The 22,694-nt window shown below is 37.8% G+C and overlaps 1 protein-coding gene across 7 annotated transcripts in view; it reads left to right on the plus strand.

Moving 5' to 3' along the window:
• MAST4 (microtubule associated serine/threonine kinase family member 4) overlaps positions 1-22,694 on the plus strand; it is a 277,722-nt gene that overhangs the window by 248,389 nt on the left and 6,639 nt on the right. For all 7 annotated transcript variants that reach the window (XM_072360604.1, XM_072360605.1, XM_072360606.1 and 4 more), the window contains 14 exons: positions 4,160-4,368; positions 4,811-4,949; positions 5,458-5,590; positions 6,266-6,431; positions 8,164-8,265; positions 10,906-11,028; positions 11,221-11,333; positions 12,995-13,122; positions 13,216-13,451; positions 15,213-15,413; positions 17,205-17,434; positions 19,560-19,682; positions 21,345-21,481; positions 22,036-22,217. In XM_072360604.1, coding sequence (XP_072216705.1) covers positions 4,160-4,368; positions 4,811-4,949; positions 5,458-5,590; positions 6,266-6,431; positions 8,164-8,265; positions 10,906-11,028; positions 11,221-11,333; positions 12,995-13,122; positions 13,216-13,451; positions 15,213-15,413; positions 17,205-17,434; positions 19,560-19,682; positions 21,345-21,481; positions 22,036-22,217 — 2,222 coding nt within the window. The remainder of the gene's footprint in view (positions 1-4,159; positions 4,369-4,810; positions 4,950-5,457; positions 5,591-6,265; positions 6,432-8,163; positions 8,266-10,905; positions 11,029-11,220; positions 11,334-12,994; positions 13,123-13,215; positions 13,452-15,212; positions 15,414-17,204; positions 17,435-19,559; positions 19,683-21,344; positions 21,482-22,035; positions 22,218-22,694) is intronic.

Here is a 22,694-nt window from a genome sequence, read left to right on the forward strand (position 1 = left end):
AGTAAGTAGGTCTCTCATACAAAGAGAAGAATTGCAGCCATTCTGTGCTTTCATCCTACAGGGCAGACTAGGATATATCCCAAAACACTCAATTCACACTACACTGGATGCTTGTCTTAGATATGCTGTAGGCAGCATTGTCTCCTTGCCCCCAAATAAATCTGATTTGGTGATGGATGTCATCTGTGCGGGAGGTGGTGCAGTGCTGTTTCTGGTTCTTCTGCTGGTGCTTCTGATCTTAACTATCTGCTATAATGCTGTAACATGCATCATGGCCTCACAAATGGCTGCCTTGCACTGGAGATGATTCGGATCAAACAGTACAGAATTTAGCAATCCCTTCTCAGAAAGGATTCTCTTCTCTTGCTTTATAAAATGAAGCATAGTTCTTGGTTAGCAGCTTTAAATAGTATTAGATAGCACATGCAGCAAGTACAACACCTGTGTTTCCTCAAGGAGTTCAGGGTCCTTTGACAGATTCGAGAATCAGGTTAAAAGCGACACAGCATCAGGTGCAAGCACTGAATGTAGACTAAATTTTAAAATATCTCTAAAAGTTACTGAAGATGTGTAAACTAAGGAATTATAAGCAGGAGGGAGACCAACTTCTCAAATGGGCAGGCAGTGAAAAGACTAGGGGAAAGACTTGTAAACTAAAAGAAGAGAGATTTAAATTAGAGGGGAAATTCTTTACTCAGAGGGTAGTGAGACCCTGTCAGACTGCTTAGAGAAGTTGTGTGTGCCCCATCTCTGCAGGTGCTCAAAGTCAGACTGGTTGTGGCTCTGGGCAGCCTGAGCTGATAAGTGGCAACCTTGCCTGTGGCAAGAAGTTGGAATTGAGATGAGTTTTAAGATCTCTTCCAACCCAAGACATTCTGTGATAGATCTGAAGGCTGTTAGTGTTCTAGTTATAACCAGGAATCTTTATTGTAAGCTTTGAAAGTAGATTGCGTAACATTCATGTTGTAACAAGTTTGTTTGTTTGTTTGTTTGTTTTTTGTTTTTTCTGATTTTGTCATATCAACGTGTGCATAGCATTTATACTTATGTCTAGCTGACGATGTTTTAGAGATACTTTCTCAAGGTGAATGGAAAATTTATGTTAGAGGTAGAAGGAGGCAGTGTTTGGACAGTCACAGACTTTGTTAATTTCTTTTATTTCTCTTGTAAATTAAATTTTGCTTGCTATGATTAAATACGCTATCAGTAAAATACAGAGCATTCGTGTACCTGCTGAGATCAATGCAGTGAAATCAGAGGGTGTTCTAGGAATCCCATGCTGACATTTTATGAAACCAGTAGGGCAAGACAGGAAAGCAAATTCTTGGTTTTGAAGCATAGGAGGTTGCAACAGTGCCTCTGTGGTTGTGGCTTAGCAGGCAAGGATGACATATCATTGCTGTTGAGTAGATCGACAGAGCAATCTCATGTTATGGATGGGTTGCTTTTGCATTAACGGAGTTCTCAGAATGACAGTTGTCTTTCCACTGGAAATCATGAGCTGGGTGTTACTGCTCAACGCCAAGAAAGTGAGAGTGAGAAATCGTGTTCTCTTGAAAGCACAAGTGAAACAAAGATAAAATTCTGTCTAATGCTTCCTGAATAGCATCTGACAAGTAAAGAAAAGAGCAACAGAGTGAAGTGAGCCTGTGGGGGAAATTAAAGGCTGAGCTCAGTGCAGGAATGAAGAGAATGTAGCAGGAAGGAGCATCAGGGAAAGCAAAGGGAATCAGACCATCCCATTCCGCTTCATGATTTAAAACAGAAGGATACTTCTAACCTTGCAAATTGAGGTTCAAAATAAACAAAGTTAACAGAACTCATTATGGTTGTTCTCAGCTTTTTATCTGGAATTTCAGTGTCCTCTGTGTGTTGGCAGCTATGTGCCTTACCCTTAGCTTTCTGTTAGTTCGGTTAAGTTTCAGTCCCAGGGAGGGGAGGCTTGTTTTTTCTTTTCATTTTTGTTTGTTGTTGTTTTTGTTTGTTTGTAGTGCCCAAGTAACTTCTACGTTCTTTCCCTCCTTGGGAACTGCTTGTCCTTGGGGAAAGTTTCATTTTCTGTTTATCAGTGACATCTCAGCAAATTCTTTCCAAGTATAGGAGTGTCAGTAAGTTCAGGTTGCAGTTCCAATGATGTGCCTTGCAGGTTGTACTAGTAAGCAAGGGAAGTGCATAGCTGTGAAATGAGACCATCCTGAAGGAAGATAGGTAATCTTTAACCGGAATCCTTTGCTTCCAGAGCATGGTATTATTTGTAAAGCTGTTTGCTCCACTTACTGTGTTACACAGAAGATGTGCATAATGATGCGCATTTTCTTGTATTGAGGATCATTTAAAATCACTTTAATCAGTACAAATAGTGTATGCATGAGATAGAGAAATACGTTGCTTTTTTTTTTTTTTTTTTTTTGGGTCAGTTAAATATTTTCTTTTTTTCTGAGGGTTTGTAGATAAATGAATTCTGGTACAAATTTAGAATATTGTCTCCCTGCAACTACAAGGCTAGAGGATCTAATTTAGAGAGCTGTGGGAACTGTAACCAGCATACCCATATATTTACTGGAATGAGTAGTTCAAACTTACTGGTTCTTCATCTTTAAATGTGGTAGTGATTACAGATGCATATGGTGGAAATTATACTTAAGGCACCTGAAGATCTCACTTTTTTTACAAGCCAAAAATACATGAAGGAACTGAGATAGGAAAAGAATACACAGTATTATTGGACATTGAGAAACTTATGACAAATGGACAACAGCACCAAAAGAAAGTGGAAAAACAGAATGTAAAGGAAGGCTGTAGAGAAGGTGTGAAGAAAGAAATGAGTGGAAGGAAGAGGCGTGTGAAGCCAGCAGGAAGGCATACTGGAGTTGAATAACTTGATTTTATTTGAGTTTGGGAGGGGCAAGAGATGGCAAGACTTAGTAGGAGGCAGGTGCTGAGGGTGAGGTTCGTCTTGGATTTTGCCCAAGGTGTTTTTCCCCTAGTTTCGCGATGATGTAATGCTTTTACCTGCCCCGTGCTCAGACTGTAGCAAGGGATTAAGGAAAACCTTTGGAATCTGTAAGAGAAACTCTCCTGTCTAGAAGAAACACTCCACAAAGCAAAGTAGAAAATGTTGCTTTTTTCTGTGACTTTGGTAGCTGGGTAAAGATGGAGTTGTAAAAATAGTAAAGCAAGAATTGCTTTTTGTATTTTAAATACTTGTATGCTGATTATTGCACGTTGTGGGGACAAGAAAATAAGTTTAAAATCTGCATTTCTGGGTGAGATGCTGTGAGTGTTGCGTACTATGAGGTTGATTTCAGGCAAAGTAGCAGTTGTTTTCAAGGTTTGTCTTGAGGGATTTTGAGAAGTGCTCTGGTTGTGTCGTCTGTGTTTCATGGCAGTATTATGCATTTTCCTGAGCCTTGAAAGTAAGGATATTGTCCATCTGAGGTTTTCTTTCGCTTTGCTGCCCTTATCACCCTGGTCGTATCTAATTAAGTTTATGGGAAACCTTGTACCCAATAGCTCAGTGAGATTTTGGTTGTTGAGGTGCATCTTATTCCCACATTACCAGGTGGTATATGTTATTTTTTAATTTGTATTACCTACTGGTGACCTACCCATGATATGTATCAGTGCTGATGTCAGGGTACTGTACTGAACAAGTACAGATGATACATTTTGCATCTACCAATTGGGGAGAGACACATCACTGAGCAAACTTCTGAGCAACCTTCATGAGAAACCTATGACATGTTTTAAAATCCCCTGAACAGAGTCTTCAGTCAGATAATTATGACTCACTCCTACAGAATAAACATTTGTCAAAAATGGTTTATAATATTCTGTCATGGCTGGTTTTCATCTATAATCCTTTGCTGATGGAAACTACCAAAATCTGAGCTTTATATCCGTTGTGGGTGGACTGTTTGGTTTGTTTGTTACCAATTAGTGTACTAATTTGTATTGACTGAATTATCCTCATGTTGAAACATAACGAGATCTCAGTCCATTCTGTTAAGTTAAAGGTTCACCAACTACATTAGATTAGAAACAAGTCTTTTATGAAATACATATACAATATTTTGGATAAATCTACTTGTCAAAAATGTATTTTAAAATACCTTTTAAATTTACTTCAACTTTTTCTATCTCGTTTGGGCTTTTTCAGGGCGGTTTATTTTGTGAGACATAAAGAAACCAGGCAAAGATTTGCCATGAAGAAGATTAATAAACAGAATCTCATCCTTCGAAACCAGATCCAGCAGGCCTTCGTGGAGCGTGATATCCTGACCTTTGCAGAAAACCCCTTTGTTGTCAGCATGTATTGTTCTTTTGAAACAAGACGTCATTTATGTATGGTCATGGAATATGTAGAAGGTAAAGTGTTCTTTTTTAAAGGGAAGGAGTATTTTTTTTTTTTTTTAATAATACCAGGAAAGAAATAAAACCGTGATGGTGCTTGTGTTAAAAGGGCCCTCTTTTATTTGCTGTGTGTTCTGGCTATACAGATTTGGGATCTAAACTCAAGAATGAGGTGACTTTTCTCCCACTCATTATCTCCTTGTGATCAAGATGAGTTGCTGTGACTGTGTGGACTTCTTTTAAGTAGCAGCACAGGCTTTATTGGTTTCCTGCTGAACTCTTGCACCACTCTCTCCCCAGCTTCATGCTGTTTTTTTCAGCACAGTAGGTATTGTGAATGCCTGTTAAATTGGGTCATCTGATTGGAAAAGAAACATGACTACAGTTTGTTTCCTTCTGAAGCAAATACGTCTGAAAATTTGTACCACCACCTTCAACATTCATCCTGTTTTCACAGGTGGAGACTGTGCTACTTTGATGAAAAATATGGGCCCCTTACCTGTGGACATGGCAAGGATGTATTTTGCAGAGACTGTTCTGGCCTTGGAGTACCTTCATAATTATGGAATTGTGCACAGGGATTTGAAGCCAGATAAGTATGTATTTAGATTATCACAGAAAAAACAAACAAACAAACAGAGTTGGGGTGATACACCAGTGAAAATATCTTCTTAGCATGATACCTGAGGCCACTGTGGTATTAGTTAGCAGCTATCTTAATATCTTGAGTTTTTTCAGATGGATGACCCAACCTGCTACTGGTAGAAAATGCCTGCGTGTCTTTAAAAGCTGAATTTTTTTCTATTCTCGTTCTTTCAGAATGATAACTACTTTATTTTCTTCAAACATCTACCATTTAACTCTTAACACTGCCTGATTCTGCTTATATTCAATTGCATATGGGAGCTGTGTTTGTGTCTGGTGATATCAGTAATACATTTGCAACTGTGTCATTTTTTTTAACGTATTTTGTACTGTCTGAATTACTTTTTAAGCTGACTGTAATTTTTTTCAGTGCTGCTGAAATGTTTCTCTGAGTATAATAATAATAAGCACGTAATCTCGAATTATATCACAGTAACTTTACATCACTTTAATTTTCAGTTTATTGGTAACATCCATGGGCCATATAAAGCTTACGGACTTTGGTCTGTCAAAGGTGGGGCTAATGAGTTTGACTACCAATCTGTATGAGGGTCACATTGAAAAGGATGCCAGAGAATTCCTTGATAAACAAGTAAGACAAGCTTTTTTTCTTCTTTACATTGTTTAATGCAATGATGTTTTGCCAGCATAGTCTACTGTAGTACTTTATAAGCAGTTATTTCTGCATATGTGTTCTGATAGTATTTGTCAGTTACTTTGACTAATGCCCAACAGATTATGATAGGATCTTTTCTTTCTGTGTTAGGATCTATTAATAAGATGAACAACCTGATTGTGTGCAAGTGAGTCTGTGAGAGAGATAAATAGAAAACTGTTTTTAAAAGGAATTCAGAAGTCTCAACAGTGTGCTTGTGGAACTGATGATGCATGGTACTACCAGGGGCTCTTAAAATCTTTGCTATGGCCCATTTCCCTTTAAGCGTGCCTCATTACCATTGCTTGCAATCTGTTCACAGTAAAATTTACTTAAGATAAAGCCATCACAACTTTCATGTAAAGCTAAAGATATGTTTAAATTAAATAAAATATTTGCTGTGATTCACTTTTCATACCATGGATCAAAAATAAATTTTTGCTTTACAGACATGAAAAACTGATTGATAACCAAATATTCTAGGTAGAGAATGTACTAAATTTCATTCATCTTTGTTTCTGTGCTGTTTTATATTTCAAGATTTACAAGTGATGTGATACAGCAAGTACTATTTGACTTACTTTACCATCATGCTTATTTTCTTTCTTTCAGGTTTGTGGTACACCTGAATACATAGCTCCTGAAGTAATACTGAGACAGGGTTATGGAAAGCCAGTGGACTGGTGGGCTATGGGAATTATTCTTTATGAATTTCTTGTTGGGTGTGTGCCATTCTTTGGAGACACACCAGAAGAGCTGTTTGGACAAGTAATCAGTGGTGAGGATCATCTCATTGAACCAGATTTCTTTGTTTGCTGTCAAACATTTCAGTTTATGTCAATAGTAAAGGTGCTTACAACGTCCCTACTTACACACTAAAGTTTAAGCTAGTGTTGCTCAAAAGAGACAGCGCCGTTACTGTAACATGTCATTTGCTGTCAAAGCAGTATGAATTTGTATTAAAAGCTGGACTTAGCATATATTCTTGCTGAGTACAGAAATGCAGTAACATAGGGTACAATAGATAAGATACACTGTTTGAAAGAGAAGATCATCAGCACCACAGCACAGTGTTTTTGTTCTTCAGTAAAGAAGTTATCCCAGAGAAGAAATGGTTAAATAAATTTGTGTAAATGGGAAAATGCCTCATGGCATAATGAAGAAATTAACAGAGATGTGATAAAACCTTAAAGCAAATGTCTCCCAAATAATAAATAATGAGAAAGAGAAGGAAACAAATTCAATTCACAGATTGTTAACGATTTCATTTGTGATTGTTTTAGTGTAATGTTATTCCTGTAACAGCTGTTCTTCTTTCATTTAAAATTCAATAACCTTTTAGATTTTAACCTGAAAGCTGACCCTAAGTATTGTTATGAGGCTTGTGGCAAAACTGAATGATAATTAAACAGAATCATTTACTATCCTACCTGCTGTTTCCATAAATTTCCCAGATGCATAGATGGAGAAGGACTCTATTTATGCCAGAAGTTTAACAGAATAGCACCTCTGTTACTGAATATTTCCTAGTCTGTTTTATGGTCTACTTCAAAGGTCCACTAAGACCAAAACAAACAGAACCAACCAAAACAAAACTAACTGAATCTCCGGCTCCTTTTTCTCTGAGAACACAGCAAATCCCCCATTTGTTCATAAGGAAACAATTTGTCATCACCACACTTTCCTCCATTGGCAATGCTGAAAGCCAAATATGTTTGCAAACTTAATGAAAAGGATTTGCCTTTGATATGTTACCACATTCTAGCTGCATAACTGATGTTTTCCAAGGTGATACGTTAAGGCCTGAGTGGCAAAGAGAATCAACTGTTTAATTAACACAAGCAACAAATGCTGGCTTTGTTCTTGATACATCATGGCTGCAGTATATAGCCATACTTTATTTTCCAAATCAGGTTTAGACTACTGTAGAAGCTGTGGGCAGGTGAGCATGGAAATAATCGATGTTTTTACTGCATTTCCAAACACATGCATGTGTTTTATAAAACAGGTAACATTTCATGCCCGTTTATTTCAGTACCTTTATTTGTACTTCAGAATGCAAAGTTTAAACCTTCTGATAACTGTTTCTCAACTGATACTGATTTCAAAGGAAAAATCTAAGTCATGTAGTTACAACAAGATCTTTAGTGTTCTTGCTGACTGCTGGGTCAGATCAGATGTGTCCGTGTTATCAGTAGTTTCCATGGAACAGAACTAAAATTTAAAGCATAATGATATGACATTTATTGGGATGGCTGTGAGAAGGGTGACATAAAGCATGGTAGCGTTCTATAATAGTTTTCCATGTGGTTAAGCAGTGTTTATAAGAATAAGTTTATGAAGTCTGTGTGAAGAGTATTAAAATCAGAAATAACTGGTATGCAACAGAGCAACTTGAAAATGTTTCCTGAATTCTGACTTTACTGCTAGCTAATGATGACAGCTTTACACAATTTTTTTCTGAATGTTGGTATCAGGCTTAAATAATAACAAGATATCTTTTCTGTTAGATGAAATCAACTGGCCTGAAAAGGATGAAGCACCACCTCCAGATGCTCAGGATCTCATTACCCTGCTGCTCAGGCAGAATCCCTTGGAAAGATTGGGAACAGGTTAGGACAAACTACTCCAAACATTGTTTCTGTGCTGGAAATAAGTTTTGCATTCTGTGGAGGTCACTACACTCTTGTTCATGGTTGTTTTTGTTGGTCTTTTTGTTGTTTTGCTTCTTTTTTGTCTGAGGAACATCTTCCAGGATGAGTAGCATGACATGCTGCTATGACAAGGGGAAATTTACGGATTCAGACAAGTAGTAAGACCTTAGCAAGATGATGACTGTTCACTTTGCGATGTTTACATGTGATCATTCTTTTACTCCTATCTTAGTTGAATGATGTAAAGCAAAGACGTGCTAGAGATGCAGTTAGCCATTGCGTGGGGTTCCTTCATAAGTGCATTATGAAATAAACAGACACAGAACTTGAGAAGGGGAATCCATACACAACTGATGTTCCTTTTTCCAGAGGAATATTGCATGTTATTTTCAAAGTGTCAGTTTGTGTGGGAGCCCTGCTCACTGACCACCACCGCACTGGCAAAGGATTGAGGAAGCAGAGGAAAGAAAGCTTTCCGTATAAGAAGGCCTAAATAAATAGTCCTACTTAGGGTGAATAACGTATGTCATTTATATACATGTAAGGTGGACTCTAGGGAAACCAAGTGGCAGATTGAGTCAGCATGACTGCTGATAAAACTACTGACAAAGCTAAGTCCAGCATGCAGAGGGTGATGCATAATTTTAGAGCTAAAATGAAAAGCAGTTGTAGAAATCAGCTCATAACTGATCCATTCATGGGAACTCGAATATAACCCAGACTCCAAGTATTATTGATGTGGTGTCACCTTAAAGGTCTTCTTCTGGGACGTGGTCAAGCAACTGAAATGACTGCATGTGTCTTGTTCTCTGAATGCATGGGATCTGTGTGAACAGTCCTTAGACTTCCTTGTAGCTTATGATCTGGAGTAAATTACATCCAGTAAATTGGTTTTTCACTCTTGCCCAGTGTTGAAGTAAGAGTGAGGGAGTTATCCTACGCCCAAGATGGCTTCTCCACTTGCTTCCTGCTTCATCCTACTGCAAAGGCCACCACCACCATAGTTAAAATGAAGAGCCAGGGATAATTCTGTTCCTTTGTTTCAAACAGGTGTATAAATACATAACACAAAATACCCTTCAGAGATTTTTGTTTCATTGCCAGGTTGCCTTTTCCTAGTCAATTGTAATGTTAATGCAAAGCTGTCACCCTGTGAGAGGCTGAACTACAAGTAGCTTGCAAATTCTGTCTCCATTTTCTAACAACTGGATGAAAAAGAGAATTGGCAAGAGTTAGGCAGGCTTAAGAACTGCAGTGGTCAGTGCACCCACATGGAGCATCTTCTCTGTTTGTGCAGGGACTGATTTCTTTGGACTGTTTGTGGTCTCTCAAGAGCTGGCAGCCTGAAGAAAAAATCCTGCAGCCATTTCTTTGAAGCACAAAGTATTTAGAAGCCACAGTGAAGTTTTTTATTTGTCAGAAACAACTCACAGAAACAGTCTGCAACACAATAGGTCCCACAGGAGCAATGCAAAACAGCACAGTTTATCCCAGGCTCCACCGAGCATTTCAAATGATCGTCCTATCTGTTTAATACATATTAGCTAGCTGCATAACATTCCATGAACATGGTAATTGTGTATTTTCTCAGGAGACCTTCGTAGCATAGTCAAGTTGAAAGACAGGTATTATGCTCTTCTGAAGAAGGAAAGTGATGGATTGATTTGAAGCGTCTGAAAACTAGTAAAGAATTAAACAATTTGCTGTAATATCCCATTATTGCTTTCAGAAAGGTGATTACTCTGTGGCTAGTTACTTATGATTAGATGTGATTTTGGTCTGCTTTGGGAAGATTTGGCTTTTATGAATTTTTCCCAGCTGCAGCCCAGAAAATCAGTGAATCCAGCTTAGAAATGCTTAAATATTTGTAGATCTTAAAGACCAGTCCTAGAAAATTTACACTTTTTCTATGGCTCTGTCCTGACTTACCCCTGGCATATCCAGTTGGATTGACTGTGCTGCAGCTTGTATGTCCAGCTTACAGAATTACGCCTGTGCTTATTAATATCCCCATTTACCTCCCCAGGTATTTTCAGTATTTTATTGTTTACTGTTATTCAGTATTGTATTGTGTTCTTACAGGCTCTGTTTCTAAATTGTGACTAATTCAGCTGTTTAACACATAAAATCAAGGCAGTGATCCATAATAAGCTACATTATAAAGTGTTATCTGTAGAACTGTGTGTCACTACCATAAAACACCAAAAGGAGTTCCTAATCAGCAGTGGTATTTACACTGAGCTACATTGAGAATAATTCTTCATGCTTTCTAACTTGCAGTTTCTTGTCGAACTCATGTATCTAAATTTTACATTCAGACTGACGTGTGCTTGATGCATAATTATTAGTCTCAATAAAAAGGAATTTAGAAAGGAGAAAGATGAAAAGCCAATGCCACCACTGCTAAGCAAGGAAAACAAGGATGCTGCTCTGACAAGTTTAGATGATGCCAGTGAAAAGGGGTAGTAGAGGTTTCTGCCTGCTGGAAGTGATGACCATGCCTTTCCATGCTACTTTGCGTTCTCTTGACCATGAATTTAGTTGAAATGTCAGAGGATTTGGTGTCTTTTGCTCACTGCTTTTCTCTGGCTCCCCCAGGTGGTGCATATGAAGTAAAGCAACACCAATTCTTCAGGAGCCTTGATTGGAACAGTCTGCTAAGACAGAAAGCAGAGTTTATTCCACAGTTGGAGTCGGAAGATGACACAAGTTATTTTGACAGTAGGTATTTGCTTGCATTTAAAAAAAAATGCAATGAAAATCTGGTTATAATAACCACTGGCAACTGTACAGTTTCAGTGGTGGTATGACAGTGCAGGAGAAATAGGAATATAATTAAGCTTTTGGCTAATAATAAAATTTATTACTCAGTTCTCCTGATAAATTCACTTAATTTATTTCTCTTATTTGTAGCTCGTTCTGAGAAATACCACCACATGGAAACTGAGGAAGAAGATGATACAAATGATGAGGATTTTAATTTGGAGATAAGACAGTTTTCCTCATGTTCGCACAGATTTTCAAAAGTAAGTAAAACTGGCTATAATGTTAATAGATATCATATGCATAAATGCTTTGCAGCTTTTCTAGAGTATGGAAATGTTAGAAATGGAAGAGGTGCACATAGCATTGTTTCTTGAAATTTTAACTGAAAATGAACAAGAAGGAAATGGGTATCTTGCAGATGATGGTGTAACAAAGCTATAGTGGTAGCCTATGCTAGCAGTGAGTTTAAGTGACCATAAACTGCAGTGAAAAGCAAGGTAGTATTTAGCATGTGATTCACTTAAGGAAAGATGTGGATTTGAGCAAGTGATTTGATTGCCGTGAAGACAAACTGAGCTAATGACTGCTGGACAAGGAATACAAGGAGAAGAGTGAACATGCTCAGGAGCTTTTGTAGAGGAAAAACTGGCAAGAAGCAGAATGCCTAACCAGCATGGTATTAGTCTTAAATAGCAGTCAGCAGTGATTTTGAAAAGCTCTCTGTTAATGATCAGTTTCTTGAACCTGTTTAGAAACTATCTAAAGGTATTTTGAAAGTGTGTGTTTATATCTTTTATATTTGGACCTATGCTTTAACTAACCGGTGTATTTTATACTGGCTTTGCAGTATCAAATATCTGTTATGTCTGTGATAGCATGGAGGAACAGAGGGAGGAGATGGTGATCTGATTAACCTTATTCTATGTGAACTCCTTATTTTCACTTGGTGACATGTTTCAAATTCAGATACTGCCAGATGTTGCAGTTATTCTGAAGATGAACCCAAGAAGACAAGAATACTTACTTCTTCAGAGACAATTTCAACAAGGGGCAGTGGGCACAAACTTTTAACACCAGAAGTTCAGAATGAACACTGCTTTACTGTGTGGCTGACAGAACACTGGCACAGGTTGCCTAGAGAGGTTGTAGAGTCTCCTTGGAAATCAAAACCATCTGCTCTGTGTTCTGTGTGCCCTTGGTTGAGTAAGGGCTGGATCAGGTGACCACTGGAGGCGCTTTTCAACCTCAGCCATTGTAGCAGTCTGTGAACTTGTACATTTTTCAAAGGTCTGTATCACATTGATGGTTTGTTGTGTTAACATCATTACATCACAGCATCTCTAGCTGTGACACAGAATATGTAGAATATACAGACAGCAGTTTTTGTATGCTATTTGTCAGATAAGTAAACAGACTTCTGGTGGTCAGATTTTTCTCTAAATCCTTTTGCTATGTAATTTATTCTTAACTTCTGAGTCAGTTGAGATTCATTTTTGTGCTTTCTGTGCCTAACTGGCAAATACTAAGTCAGTACCCAAGGGGTAGGGTTTGTTTTCTTTTTGACTTTACAATCAGGAGTGAAATCAGTATTTGCACTGATAACCTTGCGACCCCAAGCCTGTGGGTTTTGTCTGTTGTCTTGTCAGGCAATGAAATTGTGAGCAAGTTGTTGAATTTACAATGAGAAGAGCTGCTAATCATGACCCTCTGTGTGAGGAGCCAAACAAGTGAAATGGGAAAACATTTTAAGAGTAGAAACTCTATGGAAATTTTAAAAGGCTTGAGAATTCTGTAGTTTGTCGTTTACTGTATAAGAACTTGTAACATGCAGAGCACCACTTGAATATCTTTTTGTATCAAATGTGTCAATGATGAGCTGCTTTTTTGTGTTTTTTGTTTGTTTATTTGTTGTCTGTAATAGGTGTTTAGTAGCATAGACCGAGTTTCTCAAGCACAAGGTGATGAAAAGGAAGATGCAGGAGACAAAACAAAAAGTGTAACGTTGCCTTCAGTGGAATCTTTAAGCTGGAGTTCAGAATATTCTGAAATGTAAGTAGAAGGAAGTGGTCTGTGCCCTTCTTGTCAGGCATCAGGCTGCCTCATCTTGGTAACTGCATGAGAGTTTGCTTATTTTTGATACAGACAACAAGTATCTACATCATCCATCTCCTCTGACACTGAAAGTCGCAGACAGCGACATAGTTCTGGTTTGTTGCCAAAGTTGGCCATATCTGCTGAAGGAGAACAAGGTGATTCTACCTGCTTAGTGGGAGCACAGGAGGAGCAGGAAAAGCCTGCGTTAGTGAGTGAAGAAATAGTGCAAGATGAACCTGAAGTAACAACTCCAGCAAGTACAATCAGCAGCTCCACACTGTCAGGTAATTCACACTGTATATCTTAACTCCTGATATTAGAAACAGTTGTGGATCTTTCCTTAGCACTGTCATTCATGAATTTAGAAATCCTGTATTTCAGTACCACTTAAAAGATCCTAAAAGGGCTTTGTTTTTGGCTGAGTTTCATATTAATTAAATCTCACAGAATGTGGAATAATATCAGCATTTTTAGAAATGCCAGCATTTGGCATTGTTTCACTAACTCTCCATGACTTTTAGGCAAGTGAATAAAGTGCTGATTTGGCCATAGATCCTTTGCAGAATCCTTGTCTTGAGAAGACGAGTCTTAGATACTACAAGCACTAAAAGGACAGTTTTAATTTCTTCTCTTGCCTGTGTTGGTGATTTTTGATTGATAACACTAGAGTCTTTCCAGTTGATCTGTTTTCCAACGCTGTGCTCACAACTCAATGTGTTTTTAAGACATTGCTGTGATATATATTTGTTTCAGAATTGGTAGTGTAGCCTTTGACTTGTGGAAGTCATTTGTATCATTTAAAATCTAGGAAGAAATATAGTTATCTATTCTCTACTTAAATAATATATCTCCTTTATGCTTCCATTTCCCAGCACAAGCATTTGAATGCACTGCTGATGGATCCAGAGCCCTAGTGTTTGTGTACCTTCAGAGGAGGGTTTTATATAACTGTTGGAAAACCTGGTACTTAACACAGATCTAGGCCTGTATCAGTCTCACATTTGTCCTTGTGTTGGTTTGAATTACTTCATCTCCATGTTTACTTGTCTTCAGATGATTGTAATTCAGTGAGTTGACTCAAGATAACCATTGTATTCTGTCTTCTTTCTGTTCTCATACCCATGATTTCCTTCATAATCTGTGTTTTTCTCCCCTTAACCACTAGTTATGGGAATATATGCTTAAAGCTATTGAACTGTATAACCATCTCCATCTCCTTCCCTTGTCCAAAACCTTGTGTGTGCTCAACCCTTCTCAACGCTGTGTTGATTAATCTAGCATCTAGCCAAGGATGTTAACTCAAAACATCTCTTGTTCTTTTGTCACTTACTAATTACGCTTAGGAATAATTTAATTTATTCCCATATCCCATTAGCAGTGGGATATTCTGTGACCTTAAGTACAAAATAGGAATTAGTTTTAATCAAGGTTAGAAGATAGGCTGTTGATGCTTGCTTCATACAACTTTACTGGCATAGGTTCGTTATTATTACTATTATCATCATTGTTCTTTGAAATTCTATTTTCCTTCATTGTGGAAGATGATAGCAGTAGGGTTGTAATACTGAGTTCTTTAGTGCCAGGTATCCTCCCTTTTCTGGGAGTGATTAAAAATAAAAATAAAAATGACTGAACAAATAAAAGCAAAAGGTAATAGTGAGCATTAGAAGAATAGGCAGTGTTTTAATGATTTTGGAACTTAGCAGCTTGGATAGGGTTGGAACCTGTTGTTTACTTTAAAGTTAATGTGAAAAATAAATGTCTGTTTAAGTTCTTCAGGATTAGTGTTGCATGTTGAGCTACCAAACTTGCTTCTGCTTTGGTTTACATTTTGCTTCCATCAGTGAATACAGTATGTTACAGACAGTGTTGCTTCAGTTCATTCTGTTAAATTTATGCATGTTTGAGAGAATTCTTCAGATTTCCAAATTGTCTTTTTATGAATTTGTAGACAGAGGAAGAAACTCCTATCTCTCAATTGTACTTTTTCCTATCCCTGACCCCCAGTTTTCCCTCAACATGTTTATCCCTTTTTCTTTGTACAGTTGGCAGTTTTTCAGAGCACTTAGATCAGATGAATGGACGAAGCGAAAGTGTGGACAGCACAGATAACTCCTCAAAGCCTCCTACTGAAGTTGCATTTCAGATGGCTCGTCAGAGATTAGAAAGTACAGAGAAAAAGAAGATCTCTGGAAAAGTTACGAAGTCCCTTTCTGCAAGTGCTTTGTCCCTCATGATCCCAGGAGGTAGAGCTAACTCTGTCATTTGATATAATTTGTGCATAGTGCATGGTTTATGATGTGAGTATAAGACTTTGGTGAGTCCAGAATGGCTTTTTTGTCACAGATTTTTATTTCTCTAATTCATATGTGACTGAAGATCCAGTCTCGTCTTCAATTTAGAGTAGTGAAATCACAGCTGAGGGATTTCCTCTGACTGACAGACTGCCATATAACTACAGTGCTGCAGAGACAGGATACAGGCTTCACTGTATTTCATCCTCTAGTATGATTGCAGCATAAGTCCTCAGCAGCTCACATTGAGTGAAGAGGAATTAGATTGGGCCATATGTAAAATTTATCCAATACAGTTAATGTATATAGATATTATATACATTATATTACTACATATATTATATATATGGATTTGTTATTATTATTATTATTTATTTATAATTTATTGTTATTATTATTTAGTATGTAAAAATTAAAAAAAGAGGGACACAGTCTGAGCTTATTCTTTGTGTAGACTGTTTCTTCCAAGTAATTCCTCTGTCTATAAGTCAGGGGTGTTATTTGATGTATCCCTGTAGCCCTCAGTACCATTTTATTTTATTTTTCCTGCTAGTAAAAGGCCTACAAGGCACATTAATTATTTAGATTAGCTGTCAGAAGAGCATGATACACATGCAGGTAATACACGTGGCCAAGCAGGTTATTTATCAGTTTTGTATTCTAGTGATTCATTTCACAGCTATAGGTTAAGAGCTGCTAAGTTCAGAGATGATGCAGTCTGAGTTACCATGTTATTAAAATGGGGAGATTCTTTGAGTTTAGCCTCAGCACTCTAGCTTTGCCTACACATAGGAATGTTGTCATTGTGTTTATATCAACCAAAATCTCATACATTAGCTCTGCTTATTTCTAACAGAAATCCCACCTTATCCGTGTTCATCAGTAATATGGCAAGAGATTCTCAGTGTTAGTGAACTGTAAGTCCTGTGGCTGAGGCAAAGGACATGTTGTGCGGTTCAGACAGAAAAAGTTGGGATAATCTGAAAGTGCTTCCGAGTCAGAGGGTGACATTAAAAGCTCTCTGTGGGTTTGATTGCTGTGTGGGATTTCAGCATTAACCCACTGATAGATATCTGTAGGACCTTCTGGTGGCTCACATCCAAGGAGTGTGGCTGTGGTAGTCTGTTGACAAAGCTTTGTCTCCTTCACATGACATTACTTGGCACAGCAACCAGCTGGAATATTTCTGGCTTGCATTCCTTTCAACAGCTGTCACCCTGTTGTAGTTGCTGAAGTATTTTTTTATTCTCCCACAGTTGTGTTTACATTTGCACAAGTGTGAGCACAGGGTGCTTTCAAAACAATAAAACAGATAGTTTTTAGAAATTGAGGTTTGGTACAAGCATTCTGAGTTACTGTCTATGTACATCAAGGTGCTGTGTTTTTAGATGTGTGATTGAATCAGAAAAATAAGAATGCTTTCTTTACCACTGATAGTTGATACAGTGCTTGGTTTTGGGTGTATTCACAATAGCATCTGTGCATTTTCTAATTAGAAGGACAAAGTTTACATCTAACAAGTTATTCTTAAAAATAAATAGGGGTTTTGCCATGGGAAGAAAAATCTATTTCTCATATCATGTTGTTCATCAGGCTTCTGATTCTCTAAGCTTTATGCTTAGAGTGAAGGAGAGAGGTTTCAAGCAAAGACGGTGGAATATTTTGGCAGAAGAATATCTTTATGCAAATTGTCAGGTCTGTGTGTGTTCAGAGTATACTCTGACAGGCAGTTTTTTCTTCCAGATGTATTTGGTGTTTCTCCTTTGGGAAGTCCAATGTCTCCTCATTCGCTATCATCTGATCCTTCATCCTCTCGGGATTCCTCTCCTAGTCGTGATTCTTCAATTGCCGCTGCAAGTCCTCACCAGCCTATAGTAATTCACAGTTCAGGAAAAAAGTATGGCTTCACCATTCGAGCCATCAGGGTTTACGTGGGAGACAGTGATATTTACACTGTGCACCATATTGTTTGGGTAAGGTGATAATTTTATTTTCAGAAATCCAGAGGAAACTACTGGTATATTTGCTTTTGATCGTTTGTACACATGATATCTGTTGACAGCTACTGTGTAAATGGTAATGTTGTGCTGAGCGGTAGTTTGAGATGAAAATTTGTGACTGCACAATGCCAGTGATGGCTGTGGAAACCCAAGCCAATATAGTACACATCTTTGACTGAAATAATACCTGCTTATCATCACAGAAGTTCAGAATGGTGGAAGGGACATCAAATATCATCCAGTTCTAACCCCCGTTGTGTGGACAGGGACACCTCCAACTAGATGAGGTTGTTTAGGGTCCCATTCAACCTGACTTTAAACACCCCCAGGGATGTGGCATCCTCAGCTCTGGGCAGCCTGTTCCAGTGCCTCACCACCCTCTTGAGTGAAGAATGCCCTCCTATCATCCAACCTAATCTCTCTTCTTTTTTGTTTAAAAATGTTCTCACTTGTCCTATCGCTATCAGACTATGTAAAAAGTTGATCTCCCTCCCGCTTATAAGCTCCCTTTAAGTACTGAAAGTCAGCAGTGAGATCTTCTTGGAGTCCTTTCTTCTTTGTACTGAATAAGCCCATCTCCCTCAGCCTTTTTGCAGATGAGAGGTGCTCTTGCCATCTAACCAGCTTAATTTTCTCGTATGGATCCACTCCAGCAGGTCCACACTTCTCTTGTACTGGGGTCTTTAGTCCTGATGTTGATCTTCTGCATTGATTGGTTTCACTTCTAGCAAATCTGGCATTTGTAAGCAGGTTACATTGCCTAATAAAAGGCTAAAGAATTGATGCAGCCTTTCTTTGACTGGCGGCAGAATCTGCAAAACTAAAAGATTGTAAACAGGAACTGTTGAAATATTTGTGGAGTTTATTAAGCTGCTTCAGTTAGGGGATTCATAAAAGCCAGATTAGTTAGATATTTTACTACTCACAAGTAGGATATTTTCAAGTACTGACTTTTTTATTCTGCAGGAATTTGCAAATCATTTTGAAGGTGAAAAACCTTTGAGGATCTATTGTACAGAAAAAAGACTAACAATATGTGTATAAATATATTTATAATCAAAGCAGATTGTATGTAGTATATATTATACATTACATATGTATTACATATATAATATATGCCTATGTATATATATTATACATTATACATACATTTGTGCATGTAAACGTTGAACTAGCATATTACAGCTACCTTAAAATAATTCTGAAAAATTCCTTACATGTATGTGAGAACCTTTGAAGTTTTGAATGAGATTTTAAGCATTGTATGCTTGGAAATCGCAGTGCTAGTGATGGAGTATCAGTCATGTTTTATTCATGTTGTTTACCTGTCCAACCTATTAGTTCATCAAGAACATTGAATGCAGAGAGTGTGTACATGTGATAATAAATCCAAAAATTGGAGTTCTTATGGCTGGTAGGGTGTCAACCTTGCCATTTTTCAGGACATTACAGATATTTATTTATTCTTTCGTATTTATGTATTTAGCCACTGCTGAGGCTCTGTAGCCTCAGTGTTGGCTACATGATCTAAAATTCTTGAAAAGCTTATTTTAAGTATAGTAAATTATTTAATCCACCTTCAAAATAATTTGCAGTTCAGTTTGTTTTGGTGCATCACCAGCTTTGTGCTGCATTGTTCCCTGCAGTGGGTTAGGCTGATGAATTTGATCCAAATACCAGGCGTCTGCAGCTACACAGTGGAGCTAAAACCTTGCATCATGATTAGTATGTTGTATGTGATCACTGCTTTTATTACACAAGTATTAACAATATCAGATGTTAAAAGTTTTCATTCAGGTCTGAAGTCGTGTCTTGGGCACCCCTTTTTGGTACCCTGCTAAACAGAATTTAGTGGCGACACAGCATTTCAATGAGCTTTGAAACAGCTGTAAGCCCCATGCTTAAAATTGAAGCAACAATTGATGATGAAATAGTTTGCCTATACTTCTCCTTATAGAACTTGGTATTTTTAAGTTTTATGTGTTGCGTTAAAAAGCCAACTGCTTTTACAGAGCAAGAGCAATAAAAGAAACGACTACTGAAAGTATGGGAATTAGTTAAGAACAGTTTCTTTATTATCTTCATCTGTGATTTCTAGAATGTGGAAGAAGGAGGCGCAGCATACCAAGCTGGTTTGAAAGCTGGGGACCTAATTACTCATATCAATGGAGAGCCAGTGCATGGTCTTGTTCATACGGAAGTCATTGAGTTGTTGTTAAAGGTAACTCTTGGACATCTGGGATACAAAATCCATAGTGCTTTTTCACAAAAGATCGTGGGGTTACATTTGCTTTCTTAAGAGATTAACGATCATATGTTGTGGTTGTTCAAATACAACCTCTAAGCTGTTACTGAATGGATCTGGAAAAAAGTCGGCAACTGCATACGTCCTGCTATGATTTTAGTTTCTCTGCAAGGGCCTGACGCTGCTACTGATACATGTAGAGTACTTGGCAGTACTGACACAAAGATAAGTCTCTCTCTCCAAACATATGTCACGTGCAAGAAAGCGCTTTTCTGAATCTGACCATCTTCATCAGGAAATTCAAAGTTTTGGTGACAATGCCGCTCCTTATTTTCTTCATTTTTAGTGAAATCCATCAGGAAAGATGGAAACAAAGAACGTAAAGTGTTTTCTTTCTTTCTGTTCAGGAGCTTGCCTTTCACAGTCCTCAAAGCCCAAAATGTTTTTGCCTCATACACTCCCAGGCATGTCCTGCAAACATACTTAATAAAATTCTGATCCTGCAGTTGGATTTTCATGAACAACCATCTCAGATGTTTCTCCGAGGGAGTTTTTAGAGGCCTCTTCCATTAGAAAATTTAGATGCATTTTTTTTTTTCTTAGAAACAAAAGATTTAACTATTCACTGTAGCTCATCATGCTGCAGATTTTCTATAATCTTTGTAGCACAGACTAAAGAAGTTCAGAATTGTCTCACGTAGCTGTATATTTACTTCCTGTGTTAGTCACAAATTTAATGGTGCACCATGCAGTGAGTAGCCAGTTGTATAAAAAGACTGGAACACAACAAAGTATAAGGAAATAAAAAGTGCTGGGAAAAGATGCAAATTACACTTAAGCTTAAATCTTTTTTGATGTGCAAGAAACCTAAAAGATAAAATTTTGCAACGTTAGGCAGTTGGGTAAAACAGCGTAAGAACTGCAGAAAAGCAGAAAGACAGCAAGCCTGCAAACAGTGTACAAGAATATAATGAAAATATGGAATCATTGCTATCCAGATGTGATACCATACATTAACTTAGTAAAATTCATATCAGAAGTGTGCAGTAGTGCTGGGCCATACTAGAAGGGAGGCTTGGATTTTTAAAAACATACTTACTTCCACCTGCATTTTTTTACTGAACAGGTTTGTCATCTGTCCCTGTAAGCAACCCTAAAGATCTTAACTTAGTCAGGTGTTCCTTTTATTGAGCAAAGTAAAAGTACTCATCAGTGAAAATTAGTTATCTCCCCCATTTTGTCATTGCCGATATGCTGAGACGTGACTGGCTAGTGAACACTGTGAGGGGACAGCAGTTCTTTGTGGGGAAAAAAAGATGTTTCTATAGAAACTTGCTTAACTTCTTACAGATTGCAGGTTAATCCTTGGTCTGTCTGACTACAGTTACTGGAATTTCCCATTGTCCTGAAGCTTGTTCTCATAATGGAGGAAGTTCAGAAAGTTTGACAGCATTTTGAGAAGTTTCCAGTCATTGTTTGTCAGATATGAGTTAGCTTTGCAACTTCTGCATGTTGTTCCCTTCACTGCCAGCTCTTAGTGCGATGCTATTTTGAAGTATCTGGGTTTTAAGTGTAACTTCAATTTAAAGCTAAGTGATCTTGTATTACTCAAGCTAAAGGTTCTCTGTATTTTGGCAGAGTGGCAACAAAGTGTCAATTATGACAACACCTTTTGAAAACACTTCCATCAAGACGGGACCTGCCAGAAGAAACAGCTACAGGAGCCAAATGGTCAGGCGCAGTAAGAAAACCAAGAAGAAGGAGAGTTTAGAGAGGTGTGCAGTCCTTTCGGTTCATTACAGAAGTGTGTTCTTGTGTGTGTGTATACATAAAAATGTGTTAAAAAATGAAGTTAACGCAGTTTTCTCTTACGCCTTCTGCATTTCTTTCTTTTTTTTTACCTTCTGTGAGATTCTGTGGTCATAATTTTATAGCACTTAGTTTATATGTGCTTTTTGCTTTATGCTAATTTTATGTGTGTTCCGCAAATACATTGCTGGCACTGTATAAGTAATCCTTCAGTTTTGGTGGACTCTTAAATTAAGAAAATGAAAATCTAGACTCGTGAAGAACTAATCATTCATCTGGAATGCTGAGAGTAAATTTCAGTACAAGTAGATCTAGTTAAAATATTTATCTTAGCTATTAGCAGTCATGATATTTTAAAAACTTCATGCTTTGCCCTGTATTTTGCATTCATGCAAACAAGGATATGATGTTTCCTTTTTTGAGGATAGCGGTAGATTGAATGTCATCCACAGAGCCTGTGGGTAATAGTGTTCTTTGTGCGTCTTATGTTTTTATTAATGCTCTGCTCTTCCCACACTAGGAGGAGATCTCTCTTTAAAAAGCTGGCCAAGCAGCCCTCTCCTCTTCTTCACACCAGCAGAAGTTTCTCCTGTCTGAACCGGTCACTTTCATCAGGGGAGAGCTTGCCTGGGTCTCCAACTCACAGCTTGTCTCCAAGATCACCTACCCCAAGCTACCGTTCCACTCCTGATTTTCCATCTGGTGAGTGTGTAGGAATAGAGGACTAAGAAAAATGACTTGAAATTGAAGTGTGCTCTGCTTCTTGTGAGGCCCCCAAATCTGTTATGCTCTGGTGAGAGCAGTCAGCTTAGACAAACATAATCACTGAACAGCTGGTTTCTATCTAAAAAAGGGGAAAAGATTTCTTCTGCAAACCCAAAGGTGTTCTTATAATACAAAAGTATGGGAAAAAAAAATAGAAATGTCTGTGAGATTTGTCTGAGAGAAAATCTAAGTCCAGTGGCTTCAAATTCTTGTGCAAGCAGCTCATCTAGGGGTAAAAAAATGCTACATGATGGAACTAGCATTGACTCTTAATGTAAGTGCAGCTTGATTGTTGAAAAGATGAACTGGATGCTGAAATATGGAAAGGGCCTCATCTGCCTCTTTTTCGTATCACGATTTCAGTGTCTACTGAAAATGGAAACACAGTCTGTTATACAATCTCTTGCAGAGAGT

This window comes from Excalfactoria chinensis, chromosome Z (genome assembly GCF_039878825.1).
Source record: "Excalfactoria chinensis isolate bCotChi1 chromosome Z, bCotChi1.hap2, whole genome shotgun sequence".
In the NCBI taxonomy this organism is placed as follows: Eukaryota; Metazoa; Chordata; class Aves; order Galliformes; family Phasianidae; genus Excalfactoria; species Excalfactoria chinensis.